At 49.2% G+C, this 26,310-nt stretch overlaps 1 protein-coding gene across 1 annotated transcript; it reads right to left on the minus strand.

Annotated features, from left to right (window-relative positions):
• Window positions 1-15,921: 15,921 nt before the first annotated feature.
• LOC149345199 (uncharacterized) lies at window positions 15,922-16,653 on the minus strand. Its single transcript, XM_089542734.1, has one exon. The coding sequence runs from the start codon at window positions 16,501-16,503 to the stop codon at window positions 15,922-15,924; it is 582 nt and encodes a 193-aa protein (XP_089398860.1). The 5' UTR covers window positions 16,504-16,653.
• Window positions 16,654-26,310: the final 9,657 nt, after the last annotated feature.

The raw sequence follows: 26,310 nt of genomic DNA on the forward strand, positions 1-26,310 counted from the left end.
TCTTCAGCTTCCCATTTTTTTCTTTCTTTCTCTTTTTCCCACTCCCGATCAGCTTCCTCCTTACGTGCTTTCTCTTTAGCCTCCTGGTCGGGTTTTACTTTGCGGGCTTTTTCCCCTTGTACCAAATTCCACGTATCTACCAGCAACTGATCGTTATGCTTGACTTGTTTAAGAATGAATTCGCCCAATTGAATTTTGGTTAGTTTGCTAGGCACTTCAACCGACAGTTCCTCGCATATCAACAGCAAGTCCGACTTGTACAACCTCATTAGGTCCATGACAACGCCTTCTCCGCTTTGGCTCTGCTAACTCCACAATGCCTTGAGAATAACCCCTCTCAAACGACAAAGCCCTGATTCCCAGTCAAGATTATTCTCTGAATCTTACAGCCTGGCGAATCCCATAGCAAAAGCCAAAACGCTCACCCGTGGAGAAAGTACGATGTCGCACGGTCCATCCCAGCTGCTGCCAACCAGTGTTAGGAACGGGGACTTCAAGCCCACCGCTGGAACCAGTGTTAAAGATGGGGCTTCTATCCCACCGCTGGAACCAGAGTTGAAGACGGAGGGGTCCTGGAGATGACTAACTCGTTTAGCCCCGCAGGTACCGGCTCCGAATGACGATGTCGGACTGCGTTATCGAGGAAACTGTACAGAAGGGTTTATTCTACATATTTACAGAAGAGAATCGAATCGAATGCGAATGCGAATCCTCCGATCACACAACAACATCCCGTTAAATACGGTTCGCGTTCCCGAGATCCCTGACTGGGGAACTTAGTTCGAATAACGTTGTCCAATCGGATGGGCCATTGATGACGCTGGCGGTACCACCCACGGCAGGGCGGTGCTGATGCCCTCTCGCTCTCTCACAGCTCGGGGGATGAGAAGGGGAAGACAGTCATCAAACACAGATGCGTCACCTTGACCACTGCCGCAAGTGTTCTGTGCGTTGCCTCCGTGGGAAAGCAGAATCCCGCAGTCTCCTCGCAGGTGGTTGAACCTTCTCGAACTCCCCCGCCGGATGGCCGAAGCACGAGACCCATTCGACACAGCGTCTTTCAATTAGCAGCCTCGCTCAGCGTGACCTTGCGTAGCACCATCCCGTTCGGTGACCCGAAGGCCGACTCGGCCAACGTATACCGCTGCTTCCGCCGTGCTTCATGTGCATCTCTGCTTCCAGCGTTGTCGCTGCTGTGCCAAGTTCTCGCCGCATCTTTGCCTAACGACGACACTCGTCTGACAGTAATTTCTCCCAGGTCCGTGGGACACACCCTCCTTCGATCGGTTCGGAGGTTCGGTGATTTGGAGTGCAACAACCCCGTCCGTCGTCGTCTATGCTTCTGCCGCCGGCGCCAGGCCTCGTCATATCCCTTGCTTTGCGATGAGTCACACCCGGTTCCCAGGGCCACGTTGTCCACTCTTAACAACCCGTATGCAGCAAGACTGAGCACTCTTCTCCACGAAGTGATAGTATCTTTTTGCATTTTTATTAATTTTAATTGTTTCTTCGTTGATAAACTCCAATGTATCTCTCCTAGCCACGCTTTAATTTGCTGTTTGTAATTTTTCTTTCATGTGTGTATTTTACTTATTTATTTTATTTATTTATAAATAAATAAATTTACTCCGCAAATAGTGCCTTTTTGCTACGAACATAACCCCCCCCCCCCCTCCGGCGCCAACAGCCAATGGGGCCCCCCCCTGCAAAAAATTCTGCGGACGCCCTTGAAAACCATCGGTGGTTTCTTCGGTATTGATTGGGATAGGCGCGCGCGACAGACAATCCGCATCCTGATGCTTGCGGCCAGACTTGTAAACTACTGTTAAGTCGTATTCTTGCAAGCGTAAGCTCCATCTAGCCAAGCGTCCTGAGGGGTCTTTGAGGCTCGCCAGCCAGCATAAGGAGTGGTGGTCGCTTACCACACGGAAGGGTCGTCCGTAGAGGTACGGTCGGAACTTGCAGATGGCCCATATCACTGCAAGACATTCTTTCTCCGTCGTTGAATAATTGGTCTCGGAGCGCGTAAGTGTCCGACTAGCATAACTGATGACCCGTTCTGCACCGTCTTGCCACTGGATCAGTACTGCACCAAGGCCAACATTGCTGGCGTCAGTGTGGATGTCCGTGGCAGCATGCTCGTCGAAATGGCCGAGTATCGGAGTGCTTTGCAGACGGCTGCGAAGCTCGACAAATGCAGCCTCTTCGTCGGTCCCCCAGAGGAAGGGCGTGTCGTCACGGGTCAGTGCGTTCAGCGGTTCCGCGATTTTCGAGAAATCTTGAATAAAGCGCCTATAATAGGAGCACAGGCCTAAAAACCGGCGAACGGCCTTCTTGTCAGTTGGGCGTGGAAAACCTGAGACGGCAGCAGTCTTGTCAGGGTCCGGGCGAACACCTTGTGCGCTGACAACGTGACCAAGAAAGCGAAGTTCCTCAAAGCCAAAATGGCATTTCTCGGCTTTGATGGTGAGTTGCGCGGATTTGAGCGCTTGTAGCACAATGCGCAACCGCTCCAAGTGTTGGTCAAAGGTGGGCGAAAATATAACGACATCGTCCAGGCACACCAGGCAGGACTGCCATTTCAAGCCGGAGAGGACAGTGTCCATCATGCGTTGGAAAGTAGCCGGTGCTGAGCACAGACCAAATGGGAGCACTTTAAACTCATAGAGGCCGTCAGGCGTCACGAAAGCCGTCTTCTCCCGGTCTCTCTCGTCCACTTCGATTTGCCAGTACCCGCTTTTAAGATCCAATGACGAGAAGTATCTGGCGTTCCGCAATCGGTCGAGCGCGTCATCTATCCTGGGCAGCGGGTAAACGTCCTTTTTGGTCACGCTGTTAAGTTTCCTGTAGTCCACGCAGAAACGCAGAGTATTGTCCTTCTTTTTGACAAGAACCACAGGCGATGCCCACGGACTGGTGGACGGCTGAATGACATCGTCTGCAAGCATCTCGGCAACCTGATTCTGAATGGCTTCTCTCTCCACCGGGGAAACACGATATGGGCGCTGGCAGACGGGTCGCGTAGTCTCGTCAGTGATGATACGATGCTTGGCGAGTGGAGTTCGGCCGACCTTCGAGCACGTAGCGAAACAGTCCGCAAATTCTGCCAAGAGGGCCGACAGAAGATCCCTCTGAACCGACGGCAAGGCAGGATTTATTCTGACTGACTGAAGAACGTGATGTGGGCCAGCATACTCCGGAGAGGGTCCTCCCACGGTGCACAAACCTGGAACCTCAGCAACGTCGTGGAGGAAGGCAATAGCCATGCCTTTGGCCAGGTGCTGATATTCGTTGGCAAAGTTAGTCAGGAGGACGTGGGTGCGGCCGTCACGTAGTTGGACGAGACCTCTTGCAACGGCAAGTCCCCGCTTAAGCAGCAGTGGACTATGGCTGTCCGCTAGGCCCTCGTAGTCATGAAAGAGGTCGTTCCGCACGAGCACCAGAACACTGCACCGCGGCGGCACCGTTACGTCGTTCTCGACAATGCGCAGAGCGTTGCTGCAGGGATCGCGGGAGTCAAAGCGCGCCACGGCCTGTTTGGTCGAGAACGTGACACGTGCCTCCTGAAAGTCAATCACAGCGCCGTTCGACTGCAGGAAGTCGATCCCCAGAATCAAGTCTCTGGAACACTCGGGGAGTACGACAAATTCACCAACGTACGTAAAACCACTAATCCCAACTCTAGCCGTGCACTTGCCCACAGGGGAAATTAGGTGGCCACCAGCGGTGCGAATGGGGGTCCCCGTCCACGGTGTCAGAACCTTCTTAAGTTCTCCAGCGAAGGCACGGCTCATAACAGAGTAATCAGCACCGGTATCGAGCAGCGCGGTAATGTCAGTGCCATCAATTGTCACACGCAAATCGGATGCAGCGTATCTGATACTGTCGCTGCCTCTCTCTGTCCGGGTATCGTCGGCTCGAGGGTTCCGCGATGGAGGATCTTGACACGTCCCGACGTCAGCGGCCTTGCCTCCAGAGGTCGCTGGTGTTAGTTTTCCCGACGCGGACTCGGCGAGCGACGGCCAGCAGAGCTACTCTGGCGGCCAGGGCTGGAAGAGCGATAACGGAGAGGCGAAGGGGAACGGGACTCGCGCCTTCCAGAGTAGGCAGGGTTCTGGCGTGCCCAGAGATGCTGTGCAATCGCATGCGGTCGTTCGCCGTTCTGAGGGCAGGGTGCGTCGGGATGGAAACCGCGAAGGCCCACTTGGCGGTACGGACAGGCGCGGTAGAGGTGACCAGGCTCCCCACAGTGGTAGCAGAGAGGCCTGCGGTCCGGTGTACGCCACAAATCCGACTTGCGAGGGCGTGGCCCAGCTGTAGCAGATGCGGTTGCAGAATACGTGGCGATGTTAGTCACGGAGGTCGACGGGGTCACACCGTAGCCAGGCACGCTTGCGTGACATGTGCCGATGTTGCTCACGCCAGGCGTTGGGGTAATGGGACCGTAGCCTGTCGTGCGACGTACAACAGATGCGTACGTGGGTCGGTCATCGAACCGGGATGGCGCTTCGGGGACAGGAGGTGCCTGCGCAGCCTGTCGCACCTCGTCCCTGACAACTTCGGACAGCGCTGCCAGCGGCGCAGGTGCAACCTGAGGCAGATGGATCCGTTGCAGTTCCTCCCGGACAACGGAGCGAATTAGTTCACGCAAGGTGTCTGCACTGCCGCCGAGACACGACGAAAAGCCTTCGGGCACCATGCAGTTGATGTCGCGGTTGTACTGGCGGGCCCGTTGTTGCAGCGTCGTCTCCATCGTGGTCGCCTCGGTTAGAAATTCCGCCACCGTGCGGGGTGGGCTGCGCACGAGGCCCGCGAACAGCTCCTGCTTAACCCCACGCATGAGATGGCGCAGCTGCTTCTCCTCTGTCATGTTGGGGTCGGCGCGCTTGAAAAGACGGGTCATGTCTTCGGTGTACATGCGCACGCTTTCGTTCGTGCGCTGATTTCGGGAGTGCAGCGCAGCTTCGGCCTTCTCCCGGCGGTCAGCGTTGGGGAACGTAGCCAGGAGACTCCGGCAAAACGTCTCCCAGGTGGGAAGTGTAGCCTCGTGGTTTTCAAACCACGTCCGAGCAGACTCTTCCAGGGCAAAGTAGACGTTATTCAGCTTGCGCTCGTCGCACCAGCCGTTGTAGCGTGCGACCCGCTCGAACGTCTCCAGCCAGTCCTCAGCGTCTTCGAACACGTCACCGTGAAAAGATGGCGGTGTTCGCGGTGGGTGGCAAAGGATCGGCGCCAGGGGCCTGGTGTCAGCGGCCATGGCAGTTGGACTCGACGGTAGAGGCTGGATCGGCGGCTGGGTCCTGGTGTCAGTGGCCATGTCAGTTGGACTCGGCGGTCGAGGCTGCGTCGTCCTTGTTGGCGGGGGAAGGGGCCCAAATTCAGGCGACTCTCCGCGGAGACGGCGGCTGGGTCGCTGGTGAACCGGTGTGAGGTCCGTAGTGACGCTGTACGGAGTTTGCAGGTCGGGAAGCGTACCCAGCACTGCTCCACCAAACTGTAGCGTGCAACGCCAAAAAGAACACCCGCGCAGAGACGAAAAACCTGCGGCGGTCCCCTAGTGGTTCGAGCGCGCGCGAGAGAGCCAACTAACTTCTTCCTCTTCTAGCGCATGCGCTACTTCTGTCTCTTCTTCGAATGCATGTATCAATATACACTGCAATCCGAAATTGCCGAGTGTATCATTTGCGGACCTCTTAAGCCGCGCGCTGAGAGTTGCGGGCCGGGTCCCCCTCCTGATTGTGGGCGATTTCAACGCTCAGCAAGGCAGAAATTTGGGCGAGTTGGTAAGTATTCATGATTTTGTTCACAGCCCAACGAGAACGGGACAGGAGACGACAAGCGCTGACTATCAACTAGTTTTTATTCAAGAACGAAATGCGTATATATATACAAACATTAAAGACAACAGAAGTTATCTGGAAGGCACATAGACGCTTATCAACGCTCCCGCTCGGATGTGGGGTTACTGTCGTGAAGAGAAGCGGGGACGCAATTGCTTAGCGGAGCTTCGTCAACGTTGGGCCTTACTCACTGACCCAGTCCACCCAACTCATATAGGAAACTCCGTGACTAGGGATACACGTCCGGACTTGGCCTTCACCCGCAACATCCACTATGCAGACTAGGTCAACACCGAGGAAACCCTCGGCAGCGACCACTGCCTCCTGAACACTACGATTAGGATCCATCCTTTCGCGCGAACAGCAACACAAGCCGGACTCCCAGATTGGACCAAGCTCTGGCAAAATTGCAACACTGCGACACCCATACATGAGCAAGGCTACCATGCATCTTGGTCAGAACAATTGGTCTCTGGCCTTCGCTCCTCCGAAACTCCAATTCAGCTCTCAGAGGCGGTCTCAGATGTGTACAACCACCTGCTGCACCTCTGGGAGGCCCGGCATTGCCTTGTCCGTCGGTGGCGCCCGCAAAAGCGCAACCGGAAACTTAAAGCTCGCATCTCCCAGCTCACTCAACGAGTGGCTGAGTATGCAGCCCAACTCGCCGACTACAACTGGGTGCCCCGATGCAATAAGGTCGCGCGCCAAATGTCAAGCCGGAACACGTGGCGATTCTTTCGCGCCCTAATTGACCCAACGCAAACAAGCACGGAAACTCAAAAACACCTACAAAGAGCAATACACAGCTTTCAGGGCAACACAACTCAGTTGGCGCACAAACTCCAGGACCAGTACTTGTGCACCACCCATCTAAAGGGCCGGCGTACTCTTATGCAGGCTCTGAGAACGTTAAGCTGGATCACCCTTTCCAGCTCCATGACCTGAGGGCGGCCCTGGGAAAAAAGAAACGTGGCACCGCTCCGGGTCAGGACAAAATTACAGTCAAAATGTTAGCCAACCTTCCTGACTTGGCTAACCATTAACAAGTCTTGATTTACATTAACTCCTTGGGGAAGTGCCACTCCCCATCTACTGGAAGACTGCCCTGGTCACCTTCATCCCTAAAGCTGGCACGGCCATCAACACGGACAGCCTCCACTCCATCTCTCTGACTTCCTGTGTGGGCAAACTCATGGAGACGAGGTACGCGACAGGTTGTCCGAGTTCGTGGAATCCAAACACCTTTTCGCAGACACCATGTTCGGGTTTCGCCCACACAGGTCTGCACAGGATGTCCTGCTAAACTCAATCGGGCTTTCCTCGACCCCGTCGAATACCCTCACAATGACAAGGTCGCACTCGCCTTCGATTTGAAGGGAGCATTCGACAACGTTACCCACGAGATCATTCTCACCTACCTCTCTCAAACTAACTGCGGCAGGAACGCCTTTCAATCCATTTGGCAGTTTTTGACCGACAGACAATCTTACATTCGAATCTAGGATAAGGAACATGGCCCTTTTCATTTAGGAACCAGGAGTACACCACAGGACGCGGTGCTTTCTCCCCTGTTATTCAATCTGGCTGTGGTGCACCTACCGGCCCAGCTGAGCGCTGTCGCCGGTGTGCAGCATGCGCTGTACGACGATGACATGTCCTTGTGGGCCACACAGGGTTCCCTCGGAGACATTAGGCCAACCTGCAGGAGGCGGTGGCCATAGTGGACCGTTATGCTCGCCGCTGCGGCCTCTAATGCTCCACCCAAAAGTCTGAATTTGTGCACATACGCCCCTCACCAAAGTGCACAGCCAAAATTTCATTGTCTCTTGAAACCGGTTCAATCCCTGAAAATATCGAAGTCCGAGTACTGGGGCTCTTTATACACCAAGACAGACGGTCAGAAACATTGGCTAAACTCCGTCAGGTGGGGAACCAGGTGGGCCGCTTGGTCCGCCGGGTTTCTAAGAAGCGCGGGGGGGGGGGGGGGGGGTTACGATGTAAGGACGCCTTGCAGCTGGCGCATGCATTTTTAACCAGTCGAATTCTATATTCGACTCCGTATCTCTACCTGCGGAAGCAAGACGAGGATTCACTCGAAGTCATCCTCCGCAAAATTATGTTCATTGGTTCATTGAGGTTTAACGTCCCGAAGCAACTTAGGCTATGAGGGACGCCGTAGTGGAGGGCTCCGGAAATTTCGACCACCTGGGGTTCTTTAACGTGCACTGACATCGCACAGTACACGGGCCTCTAGAATTTCTCCTCCAAAGAAATTCAGCCGCCGCGGCCGGGATCGAACCCGCGTCTTTCGTGTCAGCAGCCGAGCACCATAGCCACTGAGCCACCGCGGCGGGGCTCCTCCGCAAAATTATTAAGCGGGCAATGGACCTCACCGCGAACACCTCCAATAAGCGCTTCCTGGGGCTGGGCATGGTGAACAGATTTCGGGAGCTCCGGAAAGCCCACTTGACCAACCAATACACACGTCTCTCAAAATCATCGTCGGGTCGCCGCCTCCTTGCCCGACTACACATCCAATTAACACAACACTCTCATGGAAGAGAGCATACGTATTCCATCCCAGTGGAGATGCGCCCTCCTCGTGCGCCCTCTTGCCGCGAACATGAACCGTGAGGACCATAATGGCCGGCGCCTGGCGCGGGCGGAAGCCCTGGCCCGTCACTATGGATCGAAACCCGGCGTATTCTTTGTGGATGCCTAAGGCCCCGACCATGGGGGATGGTACACGGCCGTAGTCGTCTACCAATCCAAAACAGTGAACGGCCTCACTTTCCGAGCCCGTGACATAACACATGCAGAGGAGGTCGCCATTGCGTTGGCTGCATCTGATCCCACTTCAAAAACAATTATTTCCGACTCGCGAGGGGCCTGTAGGAATGTCGAGCTGGGCTGGGTACCGTACCTAAATTCAAATTCAAATTTATTTAGCATCAACAATGACGTTACAAAACTCGTGATGCTACCGGGTGCTAGCAAAATGCCTGTAACGACTTGACAAAGGCCAGCACCCCGTTCACAGAGCAATACAGCAGCGGACAAAAAGAGATAGCGATATAAAGAAAAGCAATATATATATGGCGACGGCTTTACAAATCATAAAAACACGTTAAGTGATTGGGCTAACATTGCAGGTTCATAATTGCAAGTGTTAATGTCTTGAGTAATTACACATACACTGATTGATAGATCACTTGGACGTGTTATCAGAAGAGTTAAGAGCGTGTGGTAGTGTGTACATCAGCATTTGGCGGCCATAGTTAGTACGGGTGTGAGGAATCTTCCATGTCTGACTGTTTCGTGTGCTATACGCTTTCGCAAATGGAGACAGGGTCGCAAGGTTTTCAAGGAAAGGGTCATTATTTAGATGAAAGGCATGATGACGTTTTAACAGAAGTGCATTGAACAGGTTCGGTAATGGTGGTAATCTAAGGTCATCAAAAAGAGGTTTTGTGTGTGCGCATTGGGTTCATTTGAAATAATTCTTACAGCTTTTTTCTGCAGTCGATAGATTTTGGACAAGTTTGTGTACGTTGTTGTGCCCCATATCAAGTAGCAATACGATAATGTGGGTGCGAAAAGGGATTTATACAAAGGTTATACAAAAGTAAGTAAGCCTACCGCCTTCTCCAAAACAGCGCCTACACCGGGGACACCGCCGTCCACCGGCGTATCGTTTGGGCTCACACGGGCCTTGAGGGAAATGGGTGGTGGTGGTAAAAACGTTTATTTCCTCTGAAAAGAGGGAGTTACATGGAGGTTGCTCTGGAGTCAGGCTTAGTGCCGTTCCCCTCACAAACACTAGGTGGAGTCCCTAGTACGGGACCCCAGTGGCTTCCGCTGCCGCCATAGCTCGTTCGACCGTCGCCTTTTGGGTTTTCAGGTCGCAACAGGCGAGTAGGGCCGCCTCCCAGTCCTCCCGGGTGGGGTTTGGGTTTGGAGTAAAAGCAGGGTTGGAGGGGCACGCCCACACCATGTGGTAGAGGTCCGAGGACCTCTCCCCACAGTGCGGGCACTCCCCGGAGAAGGCAGGGTCAAAGAGCTTTAGCGAGGCCGGGCACATCATGGTGTTCGTGACAAGGCGGAGGAACAGGCGTTATTCCGCTCTCGTTAATCCTTTACACGGGTGGGGGTACAGTTTATGTCTGTCTTGGTATAACTGCGTTATTTCCCTGTAAGTGTAGGTCGGCGTGGCTTCCGCTACTTCTTCAGAGGAGGCGGGGGACGAGGTTGCCCGGTTAGAGAGCGCGCGGGCGGCTGCATCTGCTGCCTCGTTTCCTCCTAGCCCCGAGTGGGCCGGAGCCCAGACTATGAAGCGGTGGGATGGACCTCCTACGTACGAGCTGTTTTGCAGTAGCCGGTAGGCCAGGTACGGGACCCAGCCCTGTTGGACGTTCCGACACGCCCCTCGCGAGTCGGTTATGATTGTCTAGGAATCGGAGTGTGTTGCCGCTAATGCGATGACGACTTCCTCTGCTTGAGTCACGTTTCGGGCTTTGAAGGTGAGCCCATTCACCGTTCTGGACTCGTGGATCATCGCCGCCGTGTACCACCCGCCTTGGTGCGGGCCGGATGCGTCCACGTAGTATACCCCGGGTTTCCTTCCGTAGTGGTGAGCTAAGGCCTCTTCCCTGGACCTGCGTCTACCCTCGTGGTCGTCCCTGGACATCTTAATTGGGAGTGGTCTTACGTGCAGGGCGTAACGCCACTCCTGAGGGAGTCTTACTCTCTCCTCGGTTAGAGTCGTGTGTTCTATGTGCAGACGGGCTAAAAGGCGGCGTCCCGACGGCGTCTGCGATAATCGCGTGTATTGACCTGTGAGGTGGGCTTCTCTAAGTTAATCGAAGGAGTTCGTCATACCCAGACCTTGGAGTCTCAGGTAGATGTGGTTATCGGGAGGTCGAGGGCCTTCTTAGCCATTTTGCGTATTATCACCTCGATGATGTTCTGGTCGTGTTTGTTGAGGCGGAGATAGGGGCCGATCAGGTGGGCCGAATGGTCCGCAGAGTATCGAACAAGAAAGGGGGATTGCGAAGCAAAGACGCCTTGCGGCTGGCCAATGCCTTTGTAACAAGCAGAGGGAAATGGGGCAGACGCCGCCCGCGCGCTCTCTCGCCGGACATTCCCCTCCTACCCCGACGATCAGGAACTCGAATTCACTCCAGCTTACTCCTTCAAAGACATCGTTTTAATTTATCAATTTGGCCACGGTCTTTATCCCCGCCCCAGTCGCGTAGCCAGAAATTTTGTTCGGGGGGGGGGGGGGGGGGGGGGCTCATGTTGCAGCGCGGCCTCCTCATAGAATTTGTGGAGGGATCAAACGCAAGAATAACAACCGCACTTCCATTGACAATGCCATAGTTAAGTTTTTCTCCGTAAAACTTCGTTGAATGGCCGGTTGGTCTGGTCGAATGCTCGACGCGAGCGACGAATAACGATTTCACGTTGGTTGATGATCGTATGCGGTTGAGTACGAAGAGCACTTCGCGTCTTCGTACGCTCGTCCAGCGACACGTTGCCGGTTGGGGCAGCAGTTCCAACTTCTTGACGCACAAAACTAGTTTATTGAAGATCGGACAAATTAAAAGCAGTGAGAAAAAAAGACTGTTTAAAAGAGGGCTGTATAAAGAGGCCGAGACTGAGACTCGGCGCGCTCCTCTTCGCTCTTTGTTTGCAGCGGGTTTTAATCCCTTCGATAATTGGGCGGAGCTTTAGTAAATCTGCTCTCGCCCAATTTCGACTAATACCGGTGCAATGACACTGTACATACAAGTAGGCGGAGCCCATCGCTCGCCAGAGCCCGACTCAGCGGACCGCGCACTTTTCCTGGAACATGTAACCTGTCGAGGTGCCATCAAAGCAGACCTTCACCGCTTAGCTCGACAGTCGGGTGGTTTCGGAAGTCGCCGACCTTACTGACGCCATCCCCATTTGAGAGCTCGTCTCCTTTCAATGAAAAACGGTCGTCGACCCTCTGCGACCCTGACAAGGCTGTTCGCGGTCATGCTCCTCGTTTCCCGCGGCCTTGGACAGCGTCCAAAGCGCGCCACGCGCTGTCATCATTCCTAATCCCTCCAGACTTTCCAGTGGACATGGCAGTTACTGGAGAAAGGAGCTACTGGCGCCTTAGGCTTCTAGCTTAACACCATCGTGTATTAGATAACGCTGTGCACTGACTAGACAAGTGAACTATGTATTTTTTTAAATAGGAGAATGTATTCGTATGCCTTAAAAATAGTGGCAGACATAACTGATACCAATGCTTTCATTTATTTTTGCATTTAACAAGTAAAGAAACTATCACACGAAGTCTAGAACTATGTCAGTCCGAAACCAGCAAAGTAGTGCATGTCGCTGATATGAAAAACTTAAAGGCCATGGAATAAGCAAGTAGAGGACAAATATTTTAATCAATCATTGTCGTTCAAGAACCTATCCATTTTTGGACGTATGCAATGGCCAGGGAAAAATCTCAACGACGCTGTCCTTCGTTCCAGTGTACTGCGCAGCAGCAGCTGTCATCGGGCATGTATTGCGAGTAAATGCATCGAAATTTTAGTCGCAATAGCGAACACATGTATAAACGAGGAGTTCTGCAAAATATCTATTAGATGTGCGAAGATAAAATGGAGTATTAGAAATGCGAAGATGCAACTTGATAAAGGACAAAAAAGTGCCACTGCAAACAAAGTGACTGTTTGTATACACAAAACCTCCCAACAAGATATTTAAATATACGTATGTCTCCATTAAATCTACGTATCTAAGCAAAAGTCACTCTATATAATGCGTCAAGCAAGGCAAATAAACATCATGCGCAATCATCATCATCATCAGCTTTACTACGCCCACTGCAGGGCAAAGGTTTCTCCCATGTCTCTCCAATTAGCCCTGTCCTTTGCCAGTTCCGGCCACCGTATCCCCGCCAACTTCTTAATCTCATCCGCCCACCTAACTTTCTGCCGCCCCCTGCTACGTTTGCCTTCTTTTGGAATCCACCCCGTTACACTTAAGGACCAGCGGTTATCTTGCCTTCGCATTACATGCTTAATAAACAGATTCACAACAGCGCTACGGAACGAGGACAGAAGGAACACGAAAAACACAGGACGGGCGCTGGTTTTTCGTGTTCGTTCTGTCCTCGTTCCGTAGCGCTGTTGTGAATCTGTTTATTAAGCAGGCGGTGAGTAGCATTGGCGAGATCCTGTCTTCCTACCTGACACCTTTCCGTATTGGAATTTTATTGCTAACTTTATGGAGGACTATAGTAGCTCTGCAATCGTTATAAATATCTTCCAATATGTTCACATAACACTCTTCCACACCCTGATTCCGCAATGCCTGCATGACAGCTGAGGTTTCCACTCTGTCAAATGCTTTCTCGTAATCAATGAAGGCTATATATAGGGGTTGGTTATATTCTGCGCATTTCTATATCACCTGATTGATAGTGTGAATATGGTCTATTGTCGAGTATCCTTTACGAAAGCCTGCCTGATCATTTGGTTGATTGAAGTCTAAGGTTGTCCTGACTCTATTAGCGATTACCTTAGTAAATACCTTGTAGTCAACGGACAGTAAACTGATCGGTCTGTAATTCTTCAAGTCCTTGACGTCTGCTTTCTTATGAATTAAGATAATGTTAGCGTTCTTCCAAGCTTCTGGTACTCTCGAGGTCACAAGGCATTGCGTATACAGGGTGGCTAGTTTTTCTAGCGCAATCTCTCCCCCGTCCTTCAACAAACCTGCTGTTACCTGATCCGCACCAGCTGCTTTCCCCCTTTGCATTGCTCATAAGGCTTTCTTTACTTCCTCCTTCGTTACTGGCGGGATGTCCCATTGCTGTGTTCGACTGCCTCTCTCAGTAACTTGATTACATTCGCTACTGTATAGATTTGTGTAGAATTCTTCGGCTACTTTTACTATTTTATCCATATTGCTAATGACATTGCCCTCTTTGTCTCTTAGCGCATGCATCTGGTTTTTACCTATGCCCAGTTTTCTCTTCACTGCTTTTAGGCTACCTCCGTTCTTTAGAGCATGCTCGATTTTCTTCATGTTGAACATTCTTATGTTAAACCTTGCGCTTATTTATTAACTTCGATAGCTCTGCTAGTTCTATCCTGTCTGTGGAGTTAGACGTCCTCATGCTTTGGCGTTTCTTAATCAGATCCTTAGTCTCCTGAGGTAGCTTGCCGGTATCCTGTCGAACCATCCTACCACCTACTTTTGAGGCGCACTCTGCAACGATGGCTGTGAGATTATCATTGATTGTTTTAACACTACACTCGTCTCCTTCAGTTAAAGCGGAAAATCTGTTCTGCAGCGACATCCTGAATTCCTCTATCTTCCCTCTTAACGCTAACTCATTAACAGCTTGAAAGCACGAGCTGATGGGCGAGTTGCGCTGCGCTTGCCTTGCGTTCGGCCTTGCGTTCGGCCTTGCGCTGTTTCAATCATATCATTAACAGCCTTCCGCTTCACTAGTTTCCTCCGTTCCCTCTTCAAATCTAAGCTAATGCGAGACCTTACCATTCTGTGGTCGCTACAACGGACCTTTCCGAGCACGTCCACATCCTCTACGATGCCAGGTTGAGCGCACAGTATGAAGTCTATTTCATTCTTAGTTTCACCATTGGGGCTCTTCCACGTCCACTTCCTGTTTGCTCGTTTGCGGGAGAAGGTATTCATAATCCGTAAATTATTTCTGTCTGCGAACTCTACTAATAACTCTCCCCTGCTATTCCTAGAACTTATGCTATAGTCACCTAACGCCTGGTCTCCAGCACGCTTTTTACCTACCTTCGCATTAAGGTCGCCCATCAGTACAGTGTACTGTGATTTTACTTTCGTCATTGCCGATTCCACATTTTCATAGAAGCTTTCAACTATCTGGTCATCATGGCTTGATGTAGGCGCGTGGGCCTGCACCACCTTCAGCTTGTACCTCTTATTAAGTCTAATAACGATAGCTGCCACCCTCTCGTTTGTACTATAAAACTCCTCGATGTTGCCAGCCATATCCTGATTTATGAGGGCGAGCACAGTACGTGCCCACCCTTTAGTACTGTATACGCCTCATCTGTCCTCCTAACCTCACTAAGGCCTATGACATCCCATTTACTGCCCGCTAGTTCCTACAACAGCACTGCTAAGCTAGCCTCACTGGATAAGGTTCCTGCGTTAAACGTTGCCAGGTTCAATTTCCAATGCACAATCACGCGATCACAGACAGTAATCACAGATAGTAAACTTTACACACGGAAAGACAGACGATCCAGGGAAGAACAAAACTATGATAGCAGAAATCGTGATATGTACTGGGGCCATGCTACGGTCGGTGACAATTCGAAAAAATTTCGGGGCGAGGGGGGGGGGGGGGGCTGAAGCCCCATAAGACCTCCCCCCCCGCTGGCTACGCCCCGGCCCCGCCCGTGTAAAGGTCTCTCAAAGGCGGAGGAGCGGCTTGTGCTTCGCCTGTATACTAATACTTAGCTGTGCCCGGCTGCTCTCAAACACTTGCCCTTCTTTCTCGGGCAGCGGTCCGCACTGTGCGCAGAAGTCTTCGGACACCTACCACATGGTGTGGGCCTGCCCCTCCAACCCTGCTATCCCCCATCACCCCAACCCAACCAATGCCACCTAGAACTAGTTTCAGGCCTGCTCACTGCCGCCGTGACGTCACGGGTCTTGACCGAGCCGCGCGGAAGCGGGAGGCTGTGAAGCGCATATCATCGCTTCCCGTGAAAAGAAGGAATGATCGTGGCGAAGTGCACATGTGTAATAGTTTTATTTTGCCTTTGCATTTTGATTGGCAGTGTATGTTATGAATGCAGAATGCTTCAAAATCCGTTCATTTATCTGTATAGCAATTTATTATTCCAGTAAAAATAGAGATTGTGCGCCGTGGAACGTGTGACCGGTTTATAAGAGTAAAGTTCGATGGCCCAACAAAGTAACGAAATAAAAAAGGTAAATTTAATGAGTCTTTATTTACACACATGCTTGGCACATACACACACATGCACACTGTGTCCAGAAAACACATGGAAACTGTTGTTACTCATTTTGCAAACTTCTGCAATTTCCTTTGTTGAATCGGCGTTTGTCTACTCTTCAGAACATCAGTCTTCATGGAAACGTAGTTCTTCAGAAGAGTGTTTGCTGCTGCCACAAATATGTTCGTCAGCACAGTGTCAGGATGGTGACCATTGTTGCAGACATCAAAATTCTCTGTTTCACAAAGATGTCTTGTGACAGCCACAAGTAGCTCCCTCTGTTCATGTGTTGCATGAAAACGTGCAGCATTCGCTTTGTTGGTAAGCTGCTCTAAGACAATGTGGGCGTGTAGAACCGCATTAACGACAGCCGGTTGAGGAAACTTGAGAGCGCCTCTCGAGAGGTTTTCGATTAGGAGATTCCTTTCAAGTTGAACTTCCCGGTCCTCAGACGTAATATTCATGGCACAATACTGACAGGGCAGCTTCTTTAACGCGGCGTGGGCGCAAAAGCCTGCGATGTATGTTATTACCGGCAGAATGAATTCCTTATTTCTTATATCATGATCTGACACCTTTATGCCGTACTCCTCTCTCAACTGAGCTCCGTCAAGTGTTTCAGAACATGGCTTCTGCATTTCCTGCATATCTGGCAAAACCAAACTGTCTTGTAGCCTCAGTTTTTTCTCTGACTCAAAGACTTGTTGGATTGAGATATGATAATTCGTTCACGACAGCCGACGGTATTGTCCGAACCTTTCTTCCAGACTGTCGGTCTGAAATTTTCCCAGCAACACGTAGTCGAAATTCAATTCTTCAAGGCAGTACCGGCACAGTTCTAAAAGCGAGTAAGGCCTGATTCTCACAGCCGGTCTCCTCTCCGGCGCGGCGGCGACGGAGCCGGGAACCGCGGCCGCAACGGAGCGGATTTGTGTTCTAATCGAAAGAGGCGCCGGACACCGGCAAACCAGTTTGGGCGGGCGCGCGCTGCTCCCACGTGACTCTAGGTCTGTGCCTTTTTTTTTTTGTCTTCCGCGCGAAAAAAGGAAACGCTGCTCGGTGGTGTTCGAGGGACATGCCGAAGTAGCGGTGAAAGTCGTCTGTCGTCTGCTTGCGCTTTGGTTCGCTTGGCTCTTATCGCAGAAAAAAAAAAAAACGATGCGGTCTCGCAAGCGGCGGAAAAAGTTTGAAGTTAGTTTATTAATTCTACGCAACTCCCCTGTTTTTGCAACGAAACACCACGCGTACAGCACCAAAACAAATATATATGAGTATAGCAAGCTACTTTTAAAGCCGCTGCAGAAATGAGTGCTGCACTCACAGTATTCAGGCCGATCTGCACGAAATTGAACATATGTAGGGTGGTAATGAATTCTGTTATCAATGGCTTGAGAGATTAAGCTAGCAAAAGAATATAAACGGCTAATAAAAACAATGAGGCCTCAAGAGCTAGCAACGGGTGAACAGAATTTTGTTTTTTCTGCTCTTTTCGTTATCTCCGCAGTTACCTCTCTCGCCCCTTTCTCCTTTCTTCACTTGGATGGTTCCCCTTTGCATCAGCCATCCCCTTCACTTCGCTTTAAACCTGGCAACAGTTTTCGTCCCCCACTTCGTAACCTCTCGAACTCCCACAGTTCGTCATGACCCACGGCCATGTTTGTTTTTTTTCAAGTTTTTTTTCTACCTTATGGCTCGCCTCTGAACTGTTGAGCCACATGTTGAGCCACCGTTTCAACCTACCAGGCTTTTCCTGATTTGGGGTGTCTTAGGTTTGCGAGCTTCTTGTAGCATGCAAGCGCGGTGCTGCAGTCGGCGCTGTTTGCGAACAGGCTTTTCCTTCTGGGCTAAATGTGAACGAGTGTGTTGACCCGGCGTGCCGTTTTCTGTATTTCTCTGTGCGTGGAGTGAACTTCAGTTGTTAGCCACAGTGCGGCTGGCTGGTGTTCGGTGATAGCGCCAAAGCTCTAAAGTCGGAACATCAGCGGTTCAAAAAAAAAAAAAAAAAACGGGCGGGCGGGCGCAGGGACGCCCCCGGACAGAACGAATACCGCTAGCGTTATTCAGGCAACAAACACGGCAAGGCTATTTCGCGTCAAAAAAAAAAAAAAATGATTGCTTTCCAAAAAAAGAAAAGAAAAATGCACGTCAGGAAGTTCTCTTGGAAAAGGTTTTGGTGCTGTCATTTCATTCTTCTGACTGATTTCTTGAAAAAAGTGCCAATTTAAAAGTTGTAGATCACTTTGACAAACGGCCGGCTAGAGTGTTCGCAACAAGGTATCGTCCGAGTAGTTTTTTCTTAAAGCTCTAAAAGATAGCGCATGAAATTCAAATAGATAACAGTGGTGCTACTTGAGCGTCCCAGAAAAAATAAAATCATTTATCGTATATCCCACGCCTAGTGCAAACACATTGTTCATTCGGAGACCCGTTTTGACTCGAACACCTCGTATATTGCCATATGAAATAAAACTGTCATCCGCTCTCTGCTCCTCGACAGGGCGCTTTTCGGGGCGCAAGGCGCGTGCATCTCCCGACGGAGAGTAAAAAAGTGAGCAGGCTTTTTGTTTTTTCGCCCTGCCCGCGCACCCGCGCATCGCTGCCGCCGCCGATGCTCCCCAGCGCCATCTCTTGGTCGCAGCGAGCAAGCCGCGGGTGACGTGTAGCGAGCTCGCGCTGTGACTGGCTCGCTCTCCGTGGGGGGCAGGCTCCGTCGCCGCCGCTGCATATGAAGTACTAAGAGGTATTTGGAAAGGAATAATGGTGCCGGGACTTACTTTCGGCAATGCGGTTCTGTGCTTAAGGGCAGAAGTTCAGTCGAGATTAGACGTAAATCAGAGAGCTGTTGGAAGATTAGCACTAGGTGCCCACGGCAAAACCACAAACGAGGCAGTACAAGGGGATATGGGCTGGGCATCATTCGAGGCACGGGAAGCTAAGAGTAAAATACTATATGAAGAACGCCTGAGGAAATTGGACGATAACAGATGGGCAGCTAAGGTATTTAAATATTTATACAGAAAGAACGTTGACTCACAGTGGCGGAAAAGAACTAGAAAACTAACCAGTAAGTATGCCGGTCATGAGGACGGAGAAAGAAAGAGCATTAAACGACAGGTTAAAAACGCGGAAGTTAAAAATTGGATGAATTCAATGGAAAAGAAACATAGTGTAGAACTATATCGATTCTGGAAAAGGCAGATCAGGAAAGAATTTTTATATGATAACTCAAGAGGCAGTGCCCTACTTTTTGAAGCTAGATCAGGGTGTCTTAGAACGCGCAGCTACAAAAAGAAATTTAACGAAGAAGATGACACATGTGCAGTGTGTGGTAGATCTGTGGAAACAATTGAACACCTCATAATCAAATGTGATGGTATCCATCCGGATGTCGATGCAGGCACAGTCACTCTTTCTGAGGCCCTAGGGTTTAAAGATAACAATGGTCATGTAAATAAATCTGCAGTGGAAGTCAGCAAAAAGCGATTGGAGGATTGGTGGCTGAAAAGCAGAGATGTGGCATAAGGTTAGAATGGTAGGAAACCGTAGGCAAAGTTGATGGAGAATCTTAATGAGAATTGCCAACACAGTAAACAAAAAAAATAATAAATAAAGAAAAGCTGAGCATGGTGGCAATTGCCACCACCCCGTTTCAAAGGGGGCGCTCCTATCCATCCATCCATCCATCCATCCATCCTCGACGGAAACGTAGAGCAGGACCCGGCGGCACCGGCCACCCGATTTGGGGGGGGGGGGGGGGGGGGGGGAAACGGTCCAAATGCAGCCCCCTCCGTCGGCTACCGGCGTGACGGAGGCGACGGAGCAAGCCAGAAACCGGCTGTGAGAATGTGGCCTAACAAGTCAGCCGCAGCGCTGCGTGTGTTTCAGTGGTTAGTGCGCCTGTATCCATCCTGATGTCTCGCCATGTGTCCAACCAATCCACGAATTTATTAAGAAATTCTATCTGCTTGTCAGCCAAACTCTTTACTGGATCCTGGAGCGGATCTCGTAGGCGCCGGCCTTTGGAGGGGCTTTTCACGTTGACGATATGCCACCACTTCAGTATTAGGTCAATGAAATGCGCTGTCCCTGCGGCGTAGTTCAAATTAAGCTCGTCTCCGCGCATATTTAGAGCCTCCAGCACAAATGAACTAAAAACCTTTAAAACAAGCTTCACATTCTGGCACTAAATGTTGGATGGATGCAGTGCTTTGTAGCTCAATCCATACCCAAACTTTGAGACGCTGTGTTGCTCCGAAGCGTGCATGTCTCGAAGAGCTTTGAAAGACGCTCCATTAACCCGAACTAACGAAGATGTGCTAGGAAATTCAGGGTAGAAGCTGCACGTTCCTGGATTTTTCTGGTTTAACCAGTCGTTTCTTATGCACTTCAGAAGATGGACTGGGTCAACTACATGGTGGGTCAACTACATGGTGTTTTATTCTGTGCCCCATGACGAACTTTTTATTGCTGTGCGCGAATTAATTGAGAGATCTGGGACAATTTCCTTCCAGAATAAGTGTGGCATCACTTTAGAATCCTTCCTCGAACTTTTAAAAGTGTACTTAAATTCTACGATTGCACAGCATGAAGATGATTATGTTGTGCAAAAACATGGAATCTGTATTGGCTCCTGTGTTGCGCCTGTGCAGTGCAACATTTTTTTAGCAAAATTTGACTCGATGCTACAAGGCTCTCTGAACGACACACGTGTTGTAAGGGTTTTTAGATATGTTGACGATTTTTTAGTAATTTTGAACTTACCCGAAACTGACCAGCTTACCCTTGTGGCAGACCAGATTTTAAATATTTTTAGCACATGTTCTAAGAACTTGGTTTTTACGCATGAGATTCCTTCTGACAAGACCATTAGGTTTCTGGATTTAGAATTGACTTTTTTACCCAATCAACACGTGTGCTGGAAATATGCGCCCAGGTCTAAGAAGGCACTGTTGCCGTATGATTCGGCTCATTCTAAGTTAGTGAAGCGCAGCATTGCAAACTTGTGTTTTTTGAATGCCTTAAAGAAGAGTTGCCCTCATGTGATGCAGCAAAGTCTGGCGGAGCAGGTTGAACGGCTACAATGTTCTGGGTTTCCTCCCTCGGTTTTGCTGGCGGTGGCGGAATCCTTGGGGAAAAAACTGAAGTTATCTTCAAAGGCTGCCAGGCCAGTAGAAGTGAAAACAAGAAAGTTGGAAGTCATGCCTTACTTCCACAAGACTTCACATGGTCTAAAAAAAAGTGGCTCAGAAGTTTGATGTCACTATGGCATTTTCTGCCCCTTGCAAACTGTCCGGTTTGTGCGCCCAAACCTCTGCAGACCTGCGCAGAACTGGTGTTTGCAAGACGAAACACCAGACTATGTTCACCACATGCGCAGTGGGCGTGGTGTATTCAATCCCATTATCATGCGGGAAAATCTACATAGGCCAAACCGGAGCATGCTTGAATGAGCGCCTGAGGCAACATCGCAGAACTTTGGGCACAGGCACAGGCAGCAATCTAGCCTTGCATGTAAGGGACTGCAAATGTTCTCCTAGTTTTCACACTGCCAGCATTATCGGGCGGGGGAAATCTAAACGTGAGCGTGAGCTTTTAGAGGCATTAATGATCAGAAAGAATAAGCAGAAATGCCTCAGTGAGCCGTCTGTGATTATCACCGAAAAAGAGTGCAAGTTTTTATCATTATAGTAGCCATGTCACCATGTGGTGCGCGAAGTGTATTGTCTGTAGGGTGTGTGCGCAGGCAGGAAATTATTTTAAAATGAGCAATTATTCATCGCAATAAATCAGTTGTAAGTCCAGCGTTGTGGTGTGTGCCTTCTTTGTTCTTGTGTTGCGTCTTTTTTCGCTGGTTCCCTTTATTGCAATATGAACCAACTAGCCCAGCAGTTTGCACTCTGGAAAACTTGACAAGATTACCGTCAATGATTCTGCCATTACAGATAAAAAGGAGATAGCTGATGCTATCTCTCTTATATACTTATTTTCAAAGCGTTTTCACTAAATCTAACACTCCGTTAAACGATCGTTGTCTGAACAGTCTCGAAAGAAGTGTCACTATTAGCAGAGAAGGAATAGTAGAACTACTCCTGCGGCTAGACCCCAAGAAATCCCCCGGCCCGGATTATATTCCCACTACCTTTCTTAAAATGTACGCTGAAATACTAGCCAAGTTTTTGATAATAATATTTACTAAGTCTCTTGAGTCGGTTACAGTACCAGATGAATGGAAAATTTCTCGCGTGGTTCCGGTTTTTAAAAGCGGCAGCCGACTGCAAGTTGGTAATTACCGCCCTATTTCATTGATTTCCACCTCCTGCAAAGTGCTAGAACACGTACTCACCAAATACCTCAACAATTATTTAGACCACACGGGAATAATGACCAAAGCACAACACGGCTTCCGTCGAGGATTCTCAACTACAACACAGCTAGTGGTCACTGTAGATGAACTTGCTAAAGTGCTTGATTGTGGTGGCCAGGTCGACATGATTTTTTTTAGATTATTCCAAAGCTTTCGGTAGAGTACCTCATCATAAACTAGTAATAAAAATGAAATTAATAGGCATTCCGGATCAAATAATAAATTGGGTCACATCATACTTATCAAAGCGAAAGCAGTTTGTCGACATCGATGGAGCCACCTCTCGATTCTTAGAGGTTTACTCAGGTGTGCCTCAGGGATCGGTTCTGGGTCCAGTACTATTCAATATTTATATAAACGACCTCCCAGAAGCTCTCGATCCCTCAGTGTCCGTAAAGCTGTTTGCGGACGATTGTATTCTATTTAAGTCTATCAAATCTGTGTCTGACCAGCTTACTTTGAACGCAAATCTACAATATTTAGGTAAATGGTGTAATGAATGGGAAATGGTCATTAACTTTGACAAAACAGTTTCTCTCTGCATCTGTAAAAAGACCACGCAACATAATTTTTCATACAACATTAATAACATTGCAATCAGAGCTGTAAAAGAATATAAGTATCTAGGTGTCACAATAACGTCACGGCTCAAATGGACGAAACACATCGAAAATATATGCTCCTCCACCCGCAAAAAGCTAGCATTTCTGAAGCTTCCGATGAGCGGTTGCCCTAGTGCCCTAAGACTGAAGGCATATAAATATATTGTAAGGCCAAGTCTCGAATATCCCTGCATTGTATGGGACCCCTACACGATAGATGACATTCAAAAACTAGAAAGAATGCAACGTCTTGCGGCACGATTCATTTACAACCGTTACAGGCGCCTAGAATCCCCTTCCGCCATGTTGAAACTCGCAGACTTAGAACCACTGGCAGATAGAAGGAAGAAAGCCCGTCTCAACTTCCTTCATTCATTTTACTTTTCTCGACTTGGTATCCGACCTGAAAATTACATCGTTAATGATTCTGCACGAGCCTCACGCCATAAGCATGCCCGTAGCCTGAAACCTATTTTTGCACGCACAAATACCTACAAGTTTTCTTTTTTTCCGTGAACAGTTTCTCAATGGAATGCTCTACCGGAGAACTCTCCGTTGCTTTGTAATAATTCTTGATTTTCACTGCTGGGTTAGTAGCTGTACTGTAACCGCGTTTTCAATTGTACTTTTGCGTTGCTTGTTTTGTGGCATTTATATCGTTCGGTACTATCGCACCTGTTTTGCTTTTCCCTCCTGTATGTATTTCCCTCTCCTGCTTGGACATACAGCATTCTGGGTTTTTTTTGCGCAAAAGACATGACACAAAAGAAACGAGGTAGACAGGACAAGCGCTTACTAACAACTTAGGTGTTTATTGACGGAACATTTGCTTAAATACAGCAGCTGCTCTTATCAAACATGAAGAGGGAAAGAAGAGACTACGCATACATATATATCAGATCAGCACAGATCCCATCATCGCACGAGTGAATGCATGTTTTGAGCTCTAATTTTGCGCAAGATAACTGATTTCTTTTTTTTTTTGAGAGCAAAATTGAAGGATTGCTGACACACGAGTTACCCGATTTTTCTATCTCATTAGCCTCAATTATCTCTCTTCCAAGTTGTGTCTTGCACCGGCGCAGTACTGACGTTTTTTCGAGCGCGGGAGTGCAGTTGCGGCAATTCCGAATATGGTCAATCATTTTGCTACCTGACTTGTTCTTGACATCTCTTGCGTGCTCCCTCAGCCTTTCATTAAGGCACCTGCCAGTTTGGCCAATGTACTGCTTACCACAGGCAAGTGGTATACAGCAACTCTCTATCAGACGGGCAAAGCACTGCAGAGTTTCATCAGTGATTTTTCGACGCGTATGAAGCAGCGCATCCGGGTCTTTCCTGGTTTTTGCTTTGGGATACCGCTATAAGAAATAACGGCAAGTGGTCGCTCAAGTCAGATGAGAACACTCCAGAATAAAATTCATGAGGTTATAAATTTGTTACGCATATGTCTAACAGTGTTGCACTCTGTGTAGCTATTCGCATGCGTATGCTGTTTTCCGAATTGTATGTAGAAAGCAGTCCTTAGTTCGCTGGCGTGCAAGTCATTAGAAGAAAGGTCTATGTTTATATCTACCAGAATAACGCATTAATATTGTTTTGTACCAACGAAGGAAAAAAAAACGTGTCAAGAGATTGCAAGAAGTTTCCTTTGTGCCCCATCGGAGGACGATATACAACTAAAATCACAAACTTGACAATTCGTGCTCCTAGGCAATCACTATCTGGTGATATAAATGAGAAATCTTGTAATATTTCATACGTGAGTGTTTCCTTAAAATATAGTGAAATTCCTGCGCCTATTTTGTGTTCGCGATATACATGCCGAGGAACGTAGCCGGAGAAAATTGGTGCATCATCAGTAGTTGTAATCCATGTCTCGGAAAAGGCCAGGATGTCATAATTGATTTTGAACGGTTCGAGAAATGTATTTATATCGTCACTCTTCTTTTTGATACTTCGAATATTCACATGCATGGCGGAAAAAGTACTATCTTTGTTGCTGTGCTGGTTATTGAATTCCTGGGTGCTATAGTAGCTACACATGCTTAACCTGTCGTGCGTTGGTGTGTTTGCTGGTGTTTCGCTTGCTATTTTTATGCAGTAATCAGGGCCAGGTCCGCGTGACTAGCGATTTAAATAGCCGACCCATGTTGTTCTTTACGGGCGAGTATTTTTCCGCCTGCAGTCCAAACGAACTTCCAACCGTTTTCCTTCTTTTTCTTGGTTGCAGCAGCAAGCAGTATCTTGTTTGCCTGAGTTAGGTGTTCATTGACAAAAATTGGCTTTCCAGTCTCATCACCCATCCCAGTGGTATCCACTCCCTTTTTTCTACATTTGTTCAGAGCGTCATTTCGCTTGTTTCTGCGCACAAACCGCCCGATGATGTTTAGCACATCTGAATTCTGCGTATGAACCCAGTGGCATGCATCGGTATCAGCAGTACCAACTTTTTCACCAACATGCTCTCCTATCTTTTGAACCACAGTGAGGGGATCAGTTCAGGAGGAAACACCTTTTATTTCTAGGTTGTTTAATCATTGATATTGCCCAAGGTTTTCACATTTGCGCGCTAAGCGTTCGTTTTCTGCTTTCAGTTCCTGGTTCTGTCTGAACATTTCTTGCATTTCTTGCCTGAGCTGCTTTATTTCATCGGCTGTGTTCTTCACTTGGTGCAAACATCAGTGCAGAATGAAACACTGTCTTTTAGCTCGCGCATTTCAGCCCTGAAGTCACGCTTAAAATTTTCAAATCCGGTTACCAACTCTTGCAGCTCCTTCATATCTGTGGTTTCATTTTCAGACTATTTTCCAGCGTTTTTCACGTTCCCCTTCCCCATTCTAACACATCATGCAGCTAGGGCAGTATCCGGCAGCAGTGCACCACAATAACAGACAAAATACATAAGGTAGAAACAGTTGCACACTGGAATTCTCACCTGCAAAAGCAGAGAGCAGAGAGCGTCCCTTAGACCGGTGTGGTTTAGCGCACTGCCGCCGAACTGCGTGGTGGGCTCGTTGCGGATGCCTTTTTATGCCGTGAACGGCCCCGGAAGCGCTGATAGCCTCTTCCCCTGTAGATTTCCGGGACGCAGGTGTGGCGTTGCAAACGATAATCTTGCTTCTAGAATGCTAGCTGTCTGGAACACGGCGAACGGGCTTTCGTTGTGAGGTAGCACAGGATGCTACCCCACAACGAAGTAACAATGCGAATCCTGACCAAAGTGACTGGCATTTCAAACCAACTGCGTACAGTTGAGTCAGAAACCTGATGCGTGTGCATTCAGATTTGTCTTTACTACTTCCCGTATTTTTCTTCTTTCTAGGTAGGATAATGTTGCCGTGAAGCGAGCACGAAAACACACAAAAACACAGGCAGCGCTGCTCATGCCTCCAATTTGTAGTCAACAGCGATTTCCAACTTTAAATGCAGTAAGGCAACACGAAATATCGAACGATTGAAAAATATGGAATTCTTAAGTTATATAT

The sequence above is a fragment of the Amblyomma mixtum genome, chromosome 5 (genome assembly GCF_055824585.1).
Source record: "Amblyomma mixtum isolate Tamu chromosome 5, ASM5582458v1, whole genome shotgun sequence".
In the NCBI taxonomy this organism is placed as follows: Eukaryota; Metazoa; Arthropoda; class Arachnida; order Ixodida; family Ixodidae; genus Amblyomma; species Amblyomma mixtum.

Coding starts and splice junctions, on each gene's coding strand:
- LOC149345199 (XM_089542734.1), bottom strand. CDS start 16,503: ATGCAGGAAATGCAGAAGCCATGTTCTGAAACACTTGACGGAGCTCAG.